This window comes from Oncorhynchus keta, chromosome 36 (assembly GCF_023373465.1).
Source record: "Oncorhynchus keta strain PuntledgeMale-10-30-2019 chromosome 36, Oket_V2, whole genome shotgun sequence".
Lineage (NCBI taxonomy): Eukaryota > Metazoa > Chordata > Actinopteri > Salmoniformes > Salmonidae > Oncorhynchus > Oncorhynchus keta.
The window spans coordinates 29029081-29049123 of NC_068456.1; the positions used below are offsets into that span (position 1 = coordinate 29029081).

Consider the following 20043-nt stretch of genomic DNA (forward strand, 5'->3'; position numbering starts at 1 on the left):
CAGAAGAAATGTTTGTTTTGTTCAATTACATCCATATTTATGTCCAAATACCCCTATTTTGTTTGTGCGTTTAGTTCACTATTCCAAAGGCACAATGCGCGAGCGCAAAATCCAGACGAAACGTCAAAAGAGTTCCATTACAGTTTGTAGAAACATGTCAAATGATGTTTTATAATGAATCTTCAATAATATTCCAACAGGACAATAGCGTCTTCATTACAGAGGAATAAGAAGGAACTGCGCACCCGCGTGACTGCGCAGTAAACAACTGATTGGCCTCAGCCTAGTCCACTTGTTGAAACAGCTCTCATTCGACACCCTTCCACAATAGAAGCCTCAAACAACTTTCTGAAGACTGTTGACATCTGCTGGAAGCCTTGGGAAGTGCAATCTGGCCCCACAGCCATAGCAGAGTGGATAGGCAATCACAAAAAAAGTATTTAGTCAGCCACCAATTGCGCAAGTTCTCCCACTTAAAAAGATGAGAGAGGCCTGTAATTATTTACTTATTTTCCACCATAATTTGCAAATAAATTCATAAAAAAATCCTACAATGTGATTTTCTGGTTTATTTTTCTCATTTTGTCTGTCATAGTTGAAGTGTACCTATGATGATAATTACAGGCCTCTCTAATCTTTTTAAGTCGGAGAACTTGCACAATTGGTGGCTGACTAAATACTTTTCTGCCCCACTGTAAATGAAACTACAAACCTCAGATTTCCCACTTCCTGGTTGGATTTGTCTCAGGTTTTCAAACTGCCATATGAGTTATGTTATACTAAAAGACATAATTCAAACAGTTGTAGAAACTTCAGAGTGTTTTCTATCCAACACTACTAATAATATGCATATATTAGCATCTGGGACAGAGTAGCAGGCAGTTTACTCTGGGCACCTTATTCATCCAAGCTACTCAATACTGCCCCCCTGTCACCAAGAAGTTAATGGGATTTCCATGCTAAGAGTTAAGGACTTAAGTGCAGTTAGTACTGTAAGTCCAAGTCTATTACTATCTTGACTGTATAAATCAAGATGTTATCAACAGAACTAACGTTCCCTTTTTCAATCTCCTCTAATCATTCGGAGACTCAATTCAATTTCTGCTTTTTTCACTCAGTTCTGTTCTTTTCACTCTCTCAGTTCCCCATCAGGGGAATCCCTCAGAGACGAGGATGAGTGAAACAAAGCCCCTGTATTCTTAGTCATGCCTAAATGAGAAGTGTGGTTAGCAAAGTTATGCTCTAAACCCTTATTGTTTCCTCCGTTCCCTAAATTTCTATCTTTTATCCTTCCTCCTGAAGTGTGCACTCGTATACTCACCATGTATCTAGGCATAGAGCCTATCCACACAATCAGAAACTCCCTATTCTACTTGCATGGCTAAAAGTTTCAAAAGGATGGAGTGGTGTAAGAAATATGGTGGGAACTCTCCCTAGCACATGCTCACGCCAATAGAATGCTTTGATCGTTGAGGGGGTTTGAACAAGAGGGAACTTTAGGGAGAAGGGTGAAATTGGACTTGGGTTTATGTAGTATGTTATTTTATCCTTTACAGAATATCTTCCACGGCGCGATGTCATTGGATCAGCTCTACCTCGCTCGACCTTTGCCCTCCCTTTCAGACTACCGTCCACCAAAGGACTTTACCTGTGTGGCAGCGGCTACCATCCAGGTTTGTAATTGGTCGTAAATGGTTTATTGGCGTTTTATCCGGTGCCAGCTCCAAGTCATCCTTGTGTGTGTGTGTGTGTGTGTGTGTGTGTGTGTGTGTGTGTGTGTGTGTGTGTGTGTGTGTGTGTGTGTGTGTGTGTGTGTGTTCTACACTTGGCACCATATTGTTGGACGTGTACAGTAATATCACTTTTGGAGCTTTGGACATTGTAAGAGACAATTCTTTAAAGCTACAATATGTACCTTTTTGGGCAACCCATCTACATTCACATAGAAATGTAAGTTATAGATCTGTCATTCTCATTGAAAGAAAGTCTAAGGAGTGGTATATATGTTCTATGTGTGCTATTTCTATGCTTCCCATACTTAAGTTTTGTTTTGTGTCTTTTACTTTCGGTTTTGTACACAAACAGCTGAAAATATAATATTTTTGGTTATTGAAAATATATTTCACAGCGTTTTAGATGGTACAAAGATTGCTTGCTTTGTCACATAAATAGAAATTAGGCAAACTATTAGAAATTTAGCATCCAGGAAATGGTGGAGCGATTCCAATATACGGCACCTTTAAGATAAGAGATTGGATTAATGGGGAGATGTAATTGCTGTTAGTGCAGCTGCTCTCATATGCAACACACATATATAGAATTACTAGAATGGACACAGTTCTGTGTACTCTGTGACAGGAGAAAAGGCTTGAGTGAGTGTGTGTTCTCAGATGTGTGTGTTCCATTCTCAAGTAGGTGAATGAATGCACAGTATGTAGATGTAGAGTATATGCTTATAGGTTATGTCGATATAGGACATGTTTTACTGGGGATATAGATACTTTTGTACCTGTTTCCTCCAGCATCTTCACAAGCTCCTTTGCTGTTGTTCTGGGATTTATTTGCACTTTTCGCACCAAAGTACATTCATCTCTAGGAGACAGAACGTGTCTCCTTCCTGAGTGGTATGACGGCTGCGTGGTCCCATGGTGTTTATACTTGCATACTGTTGTTTGTACAGATGAACGTGGTACCTTCAGGCGTTTGGAAAGGCGTGTGTGTGTGTTCCTCCTCAGGTGGTGGAGTGATGGGTTCTCTGGGGTGGAATGCTGCTCTGGCTGCCATAACTGACCTGAAACGTGGCTGAAACCTTACCAACCCACTCTGATTGGAGGGAGTGATGGAGAAATAGGGAGGTGGTCCATGCCAATGCCTCAACACTAAATTCCCAGCTGTAGGTGCTTTATAGCTCGCTTCACCGTTTGGGCGGAGTTTGCGCTTTAGGATAAGGATAATAACTAATGATGTACAAAATATGCCCACCCGGTAACCATGCTGAGCTAAAACAAACACTCTCACTGATGTCTCTTTCTAGAGGAATGATCTCACATCCACATAGATCTCCATCCATTTGCATGGTACGGGGACACCATGACATGCATTTTATTGAACATTCAACTCATTCCGACTGATGACATTCCAAAGGGCTGCTAATTCAATTCTTAGCAAACTAGATTTGTAGAATAGAACATTATAAGGGTATGACATTTTAGGAAAGACCCAGATGCAGACAGTGTTGAAGTAACAAAAGTGTATTACTAGAACAGGGTGCAGGCAAAACAACAGGTCAGGGGCAGGCAGAGGTCAATAATCCAGTGTGATGTGACAAGGTACAGAATAGCAGGCAGGCTCAGGGCAGGCAGAATGGTCAAAACTGGGGAAACTAGAAAACAGGAAATAGAAACAGACAGGAGCAAGGGGAAAACCGCTGGTAGGCTTGACGAACAAAACAATCTGGCAATAAACAGAGAACACAGGTTTAAATACACTGGGGATAATGGGGAAGATGGGCGACACCTGAATGGGGGTGGAGACAAGCACAAAGACAGGTGAAACAGATCAGGGTGTGACGACGGGGTTGAATTCTGGAATAGAACACTATAAGGAGTCGAATTCTGGAATAGAACATTATAAGGAGTTGAATTCTGGAATAGAACACTATAAGGAGTTGAAATCTGGAATAGAACACTATGAGGAGTTGAATTCTGGAATAGAACAAAAATGACTGAACAAAAGCTCAAACTCAAAAGCTCTCAGCCTAATTATAATGGTAGAAAAGACTGCACTCTCTGAGTGACACGCATATGCACACACACACACCCACCCACCCACACACACACACACACACACACACACACACACACACACACACACATGCTAAAGCTGTGTGGTATGGACAGAAATTCATATCGCAATATTTTGTCTGAATTGATGTGATAATGATAAATAGAATGATATGTTTATAACATTAATGTGCACCACAGTTTTTTTTTAATCATCCTTTAAACTACTGCTACTAGTTTGATGGTTGTAGCCATCAATTGTCCCCAGTAACAATCACCCATATTAGCTAACTTTTTCATTTCAAATTTCACATTTCGCTAGCACAGGCTATTTATCGTAATGAACGATATCAGCAAAATGTCTGTGATAAGTGATCAGTATGGTCGGTGTCGATCATTTTTGATTTATCGTCCCAGCTGTAACACACACACACGATTAATCTGCTGCAAATGTTAAACATTGACATTTAAACATGTGGTCTAAAGCACTGCATTTCAGTGCTAGAGGTGTCACTACAGACACCCTGGTTCAAATCCAGGCTGTATCACAACCGGCTGTGATTGGGATTCCCATATGGCAGCGCACTATTGGCCCAGTGTTGTCTGGGTTTGGCTGGTGTAGGCTGTCATTGTAAATAATAGTTTGTTCTTAACTGAGTTAAATAAATAAAATTGTGAATGAATATACTTTGAACAATCCTTTGTAATGTGAATAAAACTCCACCTCTATTGTTCACAAATGTTGTAAAAAATATATTTTATGAACTTTGAACCAAATGTCTAAATTGTAAAAATGCAGCTGAAATGACAGTCTTGTCTGTCGGTTTTTCTGTGAAGATGTCAATATTAATATTTTGGTCCAAATTAAAACATCTTAAACTGAAAGGCTACTGTGAAAACATTAGGTGAGGTTTGGGAATCCCACTGGTCCATGTAAATTAGGTTGTAACTATCAGGGGTTGAGAGTATCGTACACTAAATAGTGGCCACCACCCTTTTATTTAAAAAAATAACATTCTATAGTATCTATTGAAAGCGAAATCATTTCCATGGAAATTTGGGATGTTATATCAATTGATGCTGAATTGTCATGTAGAACGTTCATTCAAATTATGCGAACTGATGTGGCTCATGGAATGGAATGTATAGGCCTATTTGTTGTAATGTCAGTAGAGTTAACGCAAAACATTACAGCACAGATTGAAGGGAACATACGTACACTTCTAGATTATATTTATATGTGAAAACGAATATAAATTTTGGATTTAGTCGTGAACTGCCTCTTTAAGACGTGGGCATTGGGTGGTACCTCCAACGAACCAAATATGCCGACTCATGACGCCCAGGAAGCCCTGACCAAACCTCCCAAATTCCCGCAGATCTGAGACAGCTAAGGTCCCCCATGTTATAAGCGTTTTTTACTTTGTAACAATGTGTGTGGTTTTGTTAACGGGTATTTGAGTCGATAATGCTGAATGGTCGGTGTCATGCGGTTCACATGGGATATTTACAGGCTGTTGGGGCTTGGGAGCGGTAAGAAATCTCCACTTTTTTACAACTCTTTTCGAACTTTCCTCTCAACTCTTTAACAGTTAGTCGGCAAAAGAAAAGTTGATTTGTCCTTTGAACTAGGATTACAAAACATTTCAAGGGATTGTTTGGAGTTACACTGATATAATAACGAATCTGCAATAACATACTTCGGCGCTTTTGTTGCTTGTTTATGATTAGAAGTTAAAATACATTCAAACAAGTGGCTACGCTTGCCACTCTCCCGCTAGCTTTTTCGACGCTACATTGGTACATTATAAAATGTAACGATTGCTACACGAATTTACGTCTGAGTGTTCATGGTGTGGATTGTTTAATGGCCCACAAAAATAGTTGTAACGTGTCAACTATATTTCATTAAAGTATTTCGGTCTTAACTGAGAACAGCACAGGGATTTTGCACATTTGCATATCTTACTGAATGAAGGAATCTGAATGCATACCTATGACGGCTTGGCTATTAGAGTAACACTTCCTCTCATCGCCTCGTCCAAAAACACTTTAATGAAGCACAACTGATAAGAATTGCTCAATCGATAACATGGCATAGCCTTGCTCTCCAGAACCCAATGCATTAAAGCTGCAATGTGTAGCAACCAGACAAAATTCACATAGAAGTGTTATAGACATGTCATTCTCATTGAAAGCAAGTCTAAGAAGCGGTAGAACTGTTCTTTGTCAAATCAAATTGTAATAGTCACATGCGCCGAAAAAGGCCTTACAGTGAAATGCTTACTTACGAGCCCCTAACCAACAATGAAGTAAACAAAAATATGTAGAATAATAAATAAAGTAACAAGTTATTAAAGAACAGCAGTAAAATAACAATGGCGAGACTATATACAGGGGGGTACTGGTACAGAGTCAATGTGCAGGGGCACCAGTTAGTTGAGGTAATATGTACTAGAGGTCGACTGATTATGATTTTTCAATGCAGATACCGATCATTGTAGGACCCCCAAAAAACCGATACCGATTAATCGGCCAATTTTTTTTTTTTTACATGTATATATTTGTAATAATGACAATTACAACAATACTGAATGAACAATGAACACTTTTTATTTGAACTAAATATAATACATCAATAAAATCAATTTAGTCTCAAATAAATAATGAAACATGTTCAATTTGGTTTAAAAAATGCAAAAACACAGTGTTGGAGAAGAAAGTAAAAGTGCAATATGTGCCATGTAAAAAAGCTACCGTTTAAGTTCCTTGCTCAGAACATGAGAACATACAGTATGAAAGCTGGTGGTTCCTTTTAACATGAGTCTTCAATATTCCCAGGTAAGAAGTTTTAGGTTGTAGTTATTATAGTACTATTTTTCCTCTATACCATTTGTATTTCATATACCTTTGACTATTGGATGTTCTTATAGGTACTTCAGTATTGACAGCCTAATCTCGGGAGTTGATAGGCTTGAAGTCCTAAACAGCCTACCACCACTCACTCAGACTGCTCTATCAAATCATAGACTTAATTATAATATAATAACACACAGAAATACGAGCCTTTGGTCATTAATATGGTCAAATCCGAAACTATCATTTAGAAAACAAAACGTTTATTCTTTCAGTGAAATACGGAACCGTTCCGTATTTTATCTAACGGGTGGCATCCCTAAGTTTAAATATTGCTGTTACATTACACAAACTTCAATGTATAATGTATAATTATGTAAAATTCTGGCAAACTAGTTTGCAACGCACCAGGTGGTCCAAACTGTTGCATATACCCTGACTCTGCGTGCAATGAACGCAAGAGAAGTGACACAATTTCCCTAGTTTAATATTGCCTACTAACATTCATTTCTTAACTAAATATGCAGGTTTTAAAAAATATACTTCTGTGTATTGATTTTAAGAAAGGCTATCTAAATGATAGTTTCCGGATGTTTATGTTTAGGTACAGTCGTGGAATGATTGTGCAATTTTCACAAATGCGCTTTTGTTAAATCATCCCCTGTTTGGCGAAGTTGGCTGTCTTTGTTAGGAAGAAATAGTCTTCACACAGTTCGCAACGAGCCAGGCGGCCCAAACTGCTGCATATACCCTGCCTCTGTTGCACAGAATGTAAGAGCAGTGACTCAATTTCCCTAGTTAAAATAAATGTATGTTAGCAGGCAATATTAACTAAATATGCAGGTTTAAAAATATCTACTTGTGTATTGATTTTAAGAAAGGCGTTGATGTTTATGGTTGGGTACACATTGGTGCAACGACGGTGCTTTTTTCGCGAATCCGCTTGTTAAATCATCCATTTGGCGAAGTAGGCTGTGATTCAATGATGAATAAACAGGCACCGCAGGACAAGCTAGATAAACTAGTAATATCCTCAACCATGTGTAGTTAACTAGTGATTATGTTAAGATTGATTGTTTTTTATAAGATAAGTTTAATGCTAGCTAGCACCTTACCGTGGCTCCATCGGCCATGATCGGTGTCCAAAAATACAGATTATCGGCCATTCCGATTAATCGGTCGACCTCTAATATGTACATGTAGGTAGAGTTATGAAAGCGACTATGCGTAGATGATAACATCTATGCATAGTCACTATGTATTGCTATGCTTTCCGTTCTTAAGTTTCAATGTTGCATCTTTTATTTTCAGTGTTTGTACAGCAGCCTCAAACGTCTGAAACACCTGAATTTCCATAACCAAATTATTTTCATCAATGCTCGCAAAAAAATGCTCAAACGAGTTGTCTTTGGGCTGTGGTTTAATGTGCGTGTTCCTTTGGTGTGTCTGACTGATTTCATGTCAACTGTAATATGGTTACATTTTAAACTCTAACAATGTATTTGAGAGACAACAAGTGCTCATTGTGCAAATGTATTTATGCATTCAATAAACATTTGGAGACAATCTAGTTTACATGTTGTCAACAATCTAAGCCAACCCTGTCTGTTTTGTCCCATAGTGCACACACTTCGGTTGTTGCTAAACAACCAACCCGTCTGGAGAGAATTCAGTTTTGAATTTGAGGACTTCTCCCCTCCTGACTGACTCACCATCTCAAGATTTTCAGCTAATTAGGTTCAACATGTAGGCTAAAGACCTTGTATTTAGCCAACCTGACAGCAGCTAGCTAGCATAGCTTGGTGAAATGGTAGCTAGCTGCAGCTATATTTCTCTGTCAAATCAGTTATGGCAAGAATTAGTGTCTGTAATGTGGTAAATAAGACACACTTGCTACAAAAGTAGCTTGCAACTTAGTTTCAACATTTCATAACATCATGTAAGTAAATACATGTTATCGTGGAAACAAAATAAACTACTGCCAGTTGAATGCCCATGGTCTTCAGTCAGCTCACCTACACAATATTCTATAACTGGCAAGTTTTGTCTCTCCTTATGTCCACTGTTAGATCTTTCCCGGGAAACAAATCCTAGAACTAATCTCCCTACTGGTGCAGGCTACATGTTGACATTGAACATCACCCAACTTGAGTGTAGATGCATCAACAAAAAAATCTAAGGATGTGTTTGTGTTACAAAGACGAAACATTTTCTGCTGTAAATATCATATTGTTGTGCTTATATAGACTGTATGTCTACACTTTACCTAACAAATAAAATCAGTTGTGTTTAGAGCATAACTTCAGCTCTCTAACCAGAACTAGAATGGCATTTCTATGGTCTATTTGCCCAAATCTAAGGATTATTTGACTATCTAACATACTGACATGCACACCTCTCTGGGTGAGGTTCTGTCTTCAAGTCGCCATTGAGTGATACATCCCTTCCATCAGTGTAATGTATTACAGGTTATGGACAGGTGCAGTCAGGGGGCAGGAGGGGTGGAGTGTATGACACTCCATCCTGGATATGACAGAGTTTGTCTCATGGGTCCAGCAGGCAGAGTTCAATAACTACAGACAGATGTGAGATGCAGGAGGATGACACTCTTCTCATACTGAGTAACCTACAGTGTAATATGACAAAAATGCAATAGCTGAACTTATGTAGATATTCTAAACAGTGTTATGATAACAAAATGAAAACATGAAGCGGAGAACTCTTTGGTCCTTTAAAAACCTACTCTATGTAAAAGATTGTGTGCTAATAGCTTGGAAAATATATCAATGTGACTCTGGATGATAGCATAATGATGTTTGTTTGCAACATTAGGGCTGTTTTCCTAAAGAAGTTTAAACCACCTTGTGTTTTATTTCCTTGTCACAATACTAAATAATATCCTGATACTGGTATTGTCCCAGCCCTAATGGTTATGTCCTCCATTACTCTAAAACGGACTGGTGTCTCATTACCGTCTCCTTATCTGGTGATCTGTCATCATTTTTTGTCCTAGGAAATACACACTGTTTCTTGTTGGCACATTTTCAAATCAAATCAACTTTTATTTGTCACATGCGCCGACCTTACCATGAAATGCTTACTTAAAAACCCTTAAACGATGCAGTTCAAGAAATGGAGTCAAGAAAATATTTACTAAATAATTGAAAGTTTAAAAAATAAAAAATAATAATAAAAAATAAAAAGTAACACAAGAAATGTACATAACAATAACGAGGCTTTATACAGGGGGTACCGGTACCGAGACAATGTGTGGGGGTACAGGTTAGTCAAGGTAATTTGTAAAGTGACTGCATAGATAATAAACAGCCAGTAGCAGCAGTGTAAAAACAAATGGGGGGGGTCAATGTTAATAGTCCGGGTGGCCATTTGATCAGTTGTTCAGCAGTCTTGGGGGTAGAAGCTGTTCAGGATGCTTTTGGTCCTAGACTTGGTGCTCCTGTTTTGCTTACCATGCAGTAGCAGAGAGAACAGTCTGTGACTTGAGTGACTGGAGTCACTGACACATTTTTGGGCCTTCCTCTGACGCTGCCTAGTATATAGGTCCTGGATGTCAGGAAGCTTGGCCCCCGTGATGTACTGGGCTGTACGCCCAGTACATTACTGGGGCCAAGTCTAGGACCAAAAGGTGAGCATTTTTGGACGATAAACAAATGACTTGCTTGGACACAGTTTTATTTAGGAATTTTAGTTCCAACCGGACCAAATGGAAAGAATACAATGTAACCAATAGTCAAACTACGTGTGAAAACGCCATTACTGTAGCAGGTTTGCACAGATCCTTATGACTGTGTGCCTCCAGCCAACAAACTACACTTCCTCCCAGTTACATTTACACATGGGCAGTGGTAGAAAAAGTACCCAACTGTCATACTTGAGTAAAAGTAAAGATACCTTAACAGAAAATGACTCAAGTAAAAGTCAGTCACCCAGTAAAATTCTACTTGAGTAAAATGATTTGGTTTAAAATATACTTAAGTATCAAAAGTAAAAGTATAAATAATTAAAAATTCCTTATATTTAGCAAACCAGCCACATTTTTATTAGGGATAGCCAGGGGCACGCTCCAACATTCATACATCATTTACAAGTGAGTCTGCCAGATCAGAGGCAGTATGGATGAATTTGACTATTTTCCTGTCTTGCTAAGCATTCAAAATAGTACTTTTGGGTGTCAAGGAAAATCTGTCACCCATTGGATGGAAACCTAGTTGCAGTGTGTAAATGGTAATGCATTAGTGCAGAAAAGAAATAAATGGATTAAAATGTTGGAAATAAACAATTTAACTATGCAAAGGGTTGTGTGAATTAAAGAAATAGATGCTAGATGCCTGGCTCAAAAAGGGCCCCGTTGTGTTCAGGGATTTAAGCAAACACCTGGGCTATTATTTTAAGTTTTACAGTATTTTGTTTGTGGCCCATGTGGGAATCAAACCCACAACTGCCCCAACCAACCAAACAACCAAATTGCGGGAACCACATAACATTTTCGAAATGTTTAAACTTTCTACAAAGTTTCCCTCAACATTTTTTGTTGACAATTTTCTTTCTCTTGTAGATTTCAGAGATGAGTTACATAACATGATACACAGAGAGCACAGGAGGTTGGTGGCACCTTTACCAGGAGCCCCTCTTCCCCAGTTATGGCTGGTGTGGACCAGGTGGAATGGTATCAAACACATGGTTTCCATGCGTTTGATGCCATTTCATTCGCTCTGTTCTAGCCATTATTATGAGCCGTCCTCCCCTCAGCAGCCTCCATTGACAGAGACAAAATAATTTTCCCCTTCTCATTTGTGCTAAATACTGACATGCTGTCCCTCTCTTCTTTTTGATCACTAACTTTACTCTCGCTCTAAATTCGCAACAACTTGTTGGGTAGCCCGTGTGGCACAGTGCTCTAAGGCACTGCATCTCAGTGCTGGAGGCGTCACAACAGACCCTGGTTCGGTTCCAAGTTGTATCACAACTGGCCATGATTGGGAGTCCTATAGGGCGGCGCACAATTGGCCCAGTGTCGTCTGGGTTAGGGTTTGGCTGGGGTAGGCCGTCATTGTAAATAAGAATTTGTTCTTAACTGACTTGCCTAGTTCAATAAAGGTTCAATGTCAAAGCTGTGATTACAAAGTAGCTCTTTGAATCCCCTGGTTTCTGATCTCTTTGTCTAGGCCTGATTCCAGTTGCAGAAAGTGTAGCTTGCAGCCCTGTTCCCCTTTTTTGGTATTTGTATTTTTTTCTTTGTAACTTGATGACGTGGTTATTACGTAGGTAGGTACAGTACATTGTTTATTTTATTTTATTAGGATCCCCATTAGCCGACTTCAATAGCAACAGCTAGTTTTTCTGAGGTCCGACGCAAAACGGAAAAGACAGAGACAAGACTTTACAATTTACATAGGATAAAGTAATACGACTCTAAGCTGCAGCTCAATACTACTTGTCAAACATAGAGAACTGATAATATTGGTTGTTGGGGTGGGGATCCATGGGTGGCTTTTCACCATTTTTCTTTGGAATCCTCATGTCTTGCTCATTGTTAGATTTATTTATTTTTGGTCCAAATTGGATGTTATTTACCCTATTTATTTTATATGAATCCAATCATTTAAAATGGCCAATTTGGGAGAAATCAATTAGCTTAATTTCTCAGAGATCAAATTATATTTCAACAAAATGTTGTAGGAATGCTAATCTAATCTTTTTCTAACTACAGACATGATTCCCGAACAATCTTGAGATGGTGGCAGTCAATCCTCTTTCTGGTGCTTTTTTGTGGAGGAACGACCCAACAATCTCTCATGGTAGAATTTTGCGCTTTCTCACACACCTGTGATCTGAGATGTTAGATGATTTCAGTCATGCAAATGTCTAGCAGGTACCATTATAGAGTATGATGAGTCCAAAATGAGTGCTGGGGTTGTTAGTGCTAGGCTGGAACGAAAGCCTGCATACAGTAGGCATAGCTCTCCAGGACAGGGCAGAGTCGGAGAGCTCCGATTTGGGTAGTGAGTGAATAGCGATGACGAGGGAGGCTGAGTATCGTATTTAGCTAGATGGTGTAGCTAGCCTCCCATAGTTTGGGATGATATACTGTATATTTTACATTCTTGTGTCAGCAAAATCCCCTTTCAGCACCACTAATTTCCAACAAGAGGTAAACACTGGATCTTTTGTTGCTATTGGCATCAGATCTGGATAATTTGTTGGACAGAGAACATTCCTTTATGATAGGGATTGAAGGAACAGTATGATTTAGCAGGTAATGGGTACTCAGACGGTGCAGTAAGAACATGCGTATCCTGCCATTTAAGTAGCAGGCCGGACACTGACATAAAATTAGGACTGGGTGGAGTTTTTACCATATTTCCTAGTGTTTAGTCTATGTCTATCCTGTCCTCTCAGATCTCAGGGTTTCTGGATGGGACCAGATGCTGAGATTTACTCCATCCCTATATGGTCTGGTGGTGAGTCACAGATGGATAGTTAGTCACCGTTGGTGTTTGTATGTGTGCGCGTGGGAACTACTGCAAGAAATGCTACAGATCTTCCACACTGAGGAGATGGAAATTTCAACAGTGTACAGGTCTATGTATAGATGTCAATCCAGTGTTTTATCTAAACATCCCTCCCCCCTCTTCACTTTCCATTTTGGAAACATTTTGCTACATTGTGCCCTATTGAACATGCCCACTGTATCTGTATCTGTATCCCATTACCTGTATATTTGTCCTGGTGTCTTCCAGGGTGAATGAACTGACACAGTGGCCCTGACTTGACCCCTAGCAGCCCAATAGGAAATCAGCATACTGTCATGTGAGGGGAACTTATGACATCAGCCACTGTAGTATTATATTCATCAATGGACTTGTACCCCACTGACATCATGGCCATTTAGATTACAGGAACAGCTTTCTGAAGAAGAAAAAGAAAGAAAAGATATATACCTTTGACTACTTTTCACTGAGCTCCTTTTGAGGTTAGAAGACCATAACGATATACATGTATCATATAACTATCCCTTTAAATGTCTTCCCTTCTCCCCTAAGAAGTTTGAACTCGGCTCAGGGAAGGGACTCTGCGGGCCCTAGTCATGAGGCTGTGACATCACAGGTCAGCCAGCTCCCCAGACCTTCCCTGCCCTCCCAGAACATATTGTTGGATGACTTTGTCCCTGTTCAGCCATTTGAAGTCATTTAGAAAAGATGGCAGTGTTTTGATAAGGCCGTAGCCCAGAGCAGGGATCATCAACTAGATTCAGATCGCTCAATGTGTTTTTTTTCTCTTTTTCTTGAGCTGATGGTCAGGGGGCCGGAACATACAGTAATTACAAATCATTTGTAAAATGCAAATTACGGCAAGAAGCACAAACAGATATAGCATTTGACTAAAACATAATAATTTCAAACTTGCTGACATTTGTATACAGTCAAATATCTCTTATGCGTGGGAATACATTCTAACAGATTTCCTCAATTAAATTTCCAGCCAAGCAAAACGCCAGCACTAATTTATGCCTCTAGTACAGAGACCAATACATACAACTTTGATGTGTGTTGGTTTGATCTTAGCAGATGTTCTATATATGGATACCAACCGTCCCCACCCGCCTTCTTCTCATCTCTGTGTTTACACTGAGATCTCAGGATCTGCATCATCATTAAACTCACATTCACCCTGTCCCACCATTTACTAGGCTCACACAAACTCTGTTGGGGGTTTAGGCTGGGTTTCTGAATAAGCACTTTGTGACATCTGCTGATGTAAAAATGGCTTGTATTTATTGATTTGTTTCTACAGAACTCCCACACCTGTGCTTACACATGTTTCACTTAGAGGCTACCCTTAGACACAGATCTAGAAAACGGTTATTTTTTTAATGTATATATTATATTATTTATTTATTTGTGTGTATATATATATATACACACACACACACACACACACACACACAGTGGGGCAAAAAGGTATTTAGTCAGCCACCAATTGTGCAAGTTCTCCCACTTAAAAAGATGAGAGAGGCCTGTAATTTTCATCATAGGTACACTTCAACTATGACAGACAAAATTAGGAAAATAAATCCAGAAAATCACATTGTAGGATTTATAATTAATTTATTTGCAAATAATGGTGGAAAATAAGTATTTGGTCAATAACAAAGGTTTATCTCAATTATATACCCATTGTTGGCAATGACAGAGGTCAAAGGTTTTCTCACACTGTTGCTGCTATTTTGGCCCATTCCTCCATGCAGATCTCTTCTAGAGCAGTGATGTTTTGGGGCTGTTACTGTGCAACATGGACTTTCAACTCCCTCCAAAGATTTTCTCTGTGGTTGAGATCTGGAGACTGGCTAGGTCACTCCAGGACATTAAAATGCTTCTTATGAAGCCACTCCTTCGTTGCCCTGGCGGTGTGTTTGGGATCATTGTCATGCTGAAAGACCCAGTCACGTTTCATCTTCAGTGCCCTTGCTGATGGAAGGAGGTTTTCACTCAACATCTCACGATACATGGCCCCATTCATTCTTTCCTTTACACGGATCAGTCGTCCTGGTCCCTTTGCAGAAAAACAGCCACAGAGCATGATGTTTCCACCCCCATGCTTCACAGTAGGTATGGTGTTCTTTGGATGCAACTCAGCATTCTTTGTCCTCCAAACACGACGAGTTGAGTTTTTACCAAAAAGTTATATTTTGGTTTCATCTGACCATATGATATTCTCCCAATCTTCTTCTGGATCATCCAAATGCTCTCTACCAAACTTCAGATGGGCCTGGACATGTACTGGCTTAAGCAGGGGGACACGTCTGGCACTGCAGGATTTGAGTCCCTGGTGGCGTAGTGTGTTACTGATGGTAGGCTTTGTTACTTTGGTCCCAGCTCTCTGCAGATCATTCACTAGGTCCCCCCGTGTGGTTCTGGGATTTTTGCTCACCGTTCTTGTGATCATTTTAACCCCACAGGGTGAGATCTTGCGTGGAGCCCCAGATCGAGGGAGATTATCAGTGGTCTTGTATGTCTTCCATTTTCTAATAATTGCTCCCACAGTTGATTTCTTCAAATCAAGCTGCTTACCTATTGCAGATTCAGTCTTCCCAGCCTGGTGCAGGTCTACAATTTTGTTTCTGGTGTCCTTTGACAGCTCTTTGGTCTTGGCCATAGTGGAGTTTGGAGTGTGACTGTTTGAGGTTGTGGACAGGTGTCTTTTATACTGATAACAAGTTCAAACAGGTGCCATTAATACAGGTAATGAGTGGAGGACAGAGGAGCCTCTTAAAGAAGAAGTTACAGGTCTGTGAGAGCCAGAAATCTTGCTTGTTTGTAGGTGACCAAATACTTATTTTCCACCATAATTTGCAAATAAATTCATAAAAAATCCTACAATGTGATTTTCTGGATTTTTTTTCTCATTTTGTCTGTCATAGTTGAAGTGTAGCTATGATGAAAATTACAGGCCTCATCTTTTTAAGTGGGAGAACTTGCACAATTGGTGGCTGACTAAATACTTTTTTGCCCCACTGTATATACGTAATCATGACAATTACAACAATACTGAATGAAAAATGAATACTTTTTTATTTTAACTTCATATAATACATAAATAAAATAAATGTAGTCTCAAATAAATAATGAAGCATTTTCAATTTGGTTTAAATAATGCAAAAACACTGTGTTGGAGAAGAAATTAAAAGTGCAATATGTGCCATGTAAAAAAGCTAATGTTTCAGTTCCTTGCTCAGATCATGAGAACATTTGAAAGCTGGTGGTTCCTTTTAACATGAGTCTTCAATATTCCCAGGTAAGAAGTTTTAGGTTGTAGTTATTATAGTACTATTTCTCTCTATATCATTTGTCTTTCATATACTTTGACTATTGGATGTTCTTATAGGCACTATAGTATTGGCAGCCTAATCTCGGGAGTTGATAGGCTTGAAGTCCTAAACAGCGCTGTGCTTCAAGCAATGCAAAAAGCTGCTGGCAATCGGAAGAAAGTGCGGTTTGAATGAATGCTTACGAGCCTGCTGCTGCCTACCACCGCTTAGACTGCTCAATCAAATATCAAATCATAGACTTAATTATCAAAAAAAGAATCACACAGAGGTCATTAATATGGTCAAATCCGGAAACTCATTTTGAAAACAAAACATTTATTCTTTCAATGAAAAACGGAACCGTCTAAATATTGCTGTTACATTGCACAACCTTCAATGTTATGTCATAATTATGTCAAATTCTGGCAAATTAATTATGGTCTTTGTTAACCAGAAGGGGACTAGGGTTCCAAACAAACCATACAACTCTATGCACAATGACTCCTTTTAACAATGTACATAGACATTTTTACAGAAACACACTTACTGGAAGAACTGTGCAGATGCAAACTTTGGTAACAGAATTTCTGTAAAATCCCTCAAAAAATTTAAAAACTCTGTTAAATATCTGCTCTGAATTAAGATGCAACGATGTCAGCCAAAACAATGGGGTGTCATCTATGACACCACACCTTGACATTGAAAAAATCTATTTGCTTTATTGAGTAAGTGAAGTGGATTTACACCCGGTAACGGAATTTCATCATGGCTCCCTGATCTGCACAACATAGAAATGCATAATTATGGATATGAATGTCATTCTCTTCATGGTGATGTATCCTAAATAGGTACACTAAAGTATACATATGAAATATCTTCCTTTGCATATCTGGGTATTATTCTACACACTGGCTATTATTTTAATGAGCTCTGCTCTCAAACTAGACCACATGTTGTTGTTCCTGACCAAATCTGAAACAATCATAGATGTCAATGTTTCACAAGTTTGAACATCAAAGTACAGCACAGTAGAGATCAGTACAGTTGAGCACAGTACAGTACACTTCAGCACAGTAAAGTATAGTACAGTACATTATAGTGTTCTCAACTTGTGTGCCCTACTGTGTACTGTGCTGAACTGTACTGTGCTGAACTAATACTCTGTTCTACTGTGCTGTCCAAACTTGTGAACCCAACTGTGGTTTGACTTCTATGATTTCCCAATGTAGCCAATTCAATTGCAGAATTCCGTTACTGATTTTGGTGATTTTAAAAGTAACTTTTTTTAAATCACTATCATAACTCTGCATTGTTGATGAAGGACCCATAACTATTTCACAGCACCTGTTGTTTATGAAGCATGTGACAAATACATTTTATTTGACTTAATAATTTATAACGAAAATGTATATCAGTAAAAACACTAACTAATTGATAGGTCTACCTTTACTTGTTACTTCTGTTAACTTTCATTATTGTCCCTCATGAGGGAGAGAAATTAGAACATATCTTAAAGATGAGTGGGATTTTTGTAACGGAATTTCAAGGCACAAGCCAATGTATCTAAAACTTACACAAGGCAGAATAAAATGATCCAAAGCTAAAAATACAGTTCCTATAGAAAGTCTACACTCCCTTTCAAAATGTTCACCTTTTGTTGCCTTATAGCCTGGAATTAAAATACAAAATACACTGCTCCAAAAAATAAAGGGAACACTTAAACAACACAATGTAACTCCAAGTCAATCACACTTCTGTGAAATCAAACTGTCCACTTAGGAAGCAACACTGATTGACAATACATTTCACATGCTGTTGTGCAAATGGAATAGAAAACAGGTGGAAATTATAGGCAATTAGCAAGACACCCCCAATAAAGGAGTGGTTCTGCAGGGGGTGATCACAGACCACTTCTCAGTTCCTATGCTTCCTGGCTGATGTTTTGGTCACTTTTGAATGCTGGAGGTGCTTTCACTCTAGTGGTAGCATGAGACGGAGTCTACAACCCACACAAGTGGCTCAGGTAGTGCAGCTCATCCAGGATGGAACATCAATGCGATCTGTGGCCAGAAGGTTTGCTGTGTCTGTCAGCGTAGTGTCCAGAGCATGGAGGCGCTACCAGGAGACAGGCCAGTACATCAGGAGATGTGGAGGAGGCCGTAGGAGGGCAACAACCCAGCAGCAGGACCGCTACCTCTGCCTTTGTGCAAGGAGGAGCAGGAGGAGCACTGCCAGATGACCTCCAGCAGGCCACAAATGTGCATGTGTCTGCTCAAACGGTCAGAAACAGACTCCATGAGGGTGGTATGAGGGCCCGACGTCCACAGGCGGGGGTTGTGCTTACAGCCCAACACCGTGCAGGACGTTTTGGTATTTGCCAGAGAACACCAAGATTGGCAAATTCGCCACTGGTGCCCTGTGCTCTTCACAGATGAAAGCAGGTTCACACTGAGCACGTGAAAGACGTGACAGAGTCTGGAGACGCCATGGAGAACGTTATGCTGCCTGCAACATCCTCCAGCATGACCGGTTTGGCGGTGGGTCAGTCATGGTGTGGGGTGGCATTTCTTTGGGGGCCGCACAGCCCTCCATGTGCTCGCCAGAGGTAGCCTGACTGCCATTAGGTACCGAGATGAGATCCTCAGACACCTTGTGAGACCATATGCTGGTGCGGTTGGCCCTGGGTTCCTCCTAATGCAAGACAATGCTAGACCTCATGTGGCTGGAGTGTGTCAGCAGTTCCTGCAAGAGGAAGGCATTGATGCTATGGACTGGCCCGCCCGTTCCCCAGAGCTGAATCCAATTGAGCACATCTGGGACATCATGTCTCGCTCCATCCACCAACGCCACGTTGCACCACAGACTGTCCAGGAGTTGGCGGATGCTTTAGTCCAGTTCTGGGAGGAGATCCATCACGAGACCATCCGCCACCTCATTAGGAGCATGCCCAGGCGTTGTAGGGAGGTCATACAGGCACATGGAGGCCACACACACTACCGAGCCTCATTTTGACTTGTTTTAAGGACATTACATCAAAGTTGGATCAGCCTGTTGTGTGGTTTTCCACTTTAATTTTGAGTGTGACTCCAAATCCAGACCTCCATGGGTTGATACATTTGATTTCCATTGATTAATTTTTGTGTGATTTTGTTGTCAGCACATTCAACTATGTAAAGAAAAAAGTATTTAATAAGAACATTTCATTCAGATCTAGGATGTGTTATTTTAGTGTTCCCTTTATTTTTTTGAGCAGTGTACTTAACACCCTTTGATCTACACATCCTACCGCACAAGTGACATTTTTTTATGTATTCTTTTGAAAATCAATAAATGGAATAGCTTGGTTGCTTACTGTAAGCGTCCACCCACCTTGTAATAGCAATCCACCCACCTTGTAACAGAACCTACAGGAACTGCTGAATGAATCCTGAAATCACGTGAATCAATACAATTTAACACAGGTCGAGGCCAATAAACTTGGTGTGTGATTCTGAATGTGATTGGTTAGCCCTAACCAAAAGGACTCTGACTATGAGAAACAAGATTCTCTGTTCTGATGAAAGATTGAATTATTTG

The 20043-nt window shown here is 39.8% G+C and overlaps 1 protein-coding gene across 9 annotated transcripts in view; it reads left to right on the forward strand.

Annotated features, from left to right (window-relative positions):
• Positions 1–1559: 1559 nt before the first annotated feature.
• Positions 1560–20043, forward strand: part of LOC118373047 (uncharacterized) — a 34774-nt gene continuing 16290 nt past the window's right edge. For 3 of the 9 annotated variants that reach the window (XM_052498839.1, XM_052498842.1, XM_052498841.1), the window contains exon 1: positions 5113–5315. In XM_052498839.1, coding sequence (XP_052354799.1) covers positions 5258–5315 — 58 coding nt within the window. In that variant the 5' untranslated portion in view covers positions 5113–5257. Of the gene's footprint in view, positions 1674–5111; positions 5316–12376; positions 12458–20043 lie in introns of those variants that run through there. The other 6 variants (XM_052498838.1, XM_052498844.1, XM_052498840.1 and 3 more) reach the window with 4 other exon arrangements.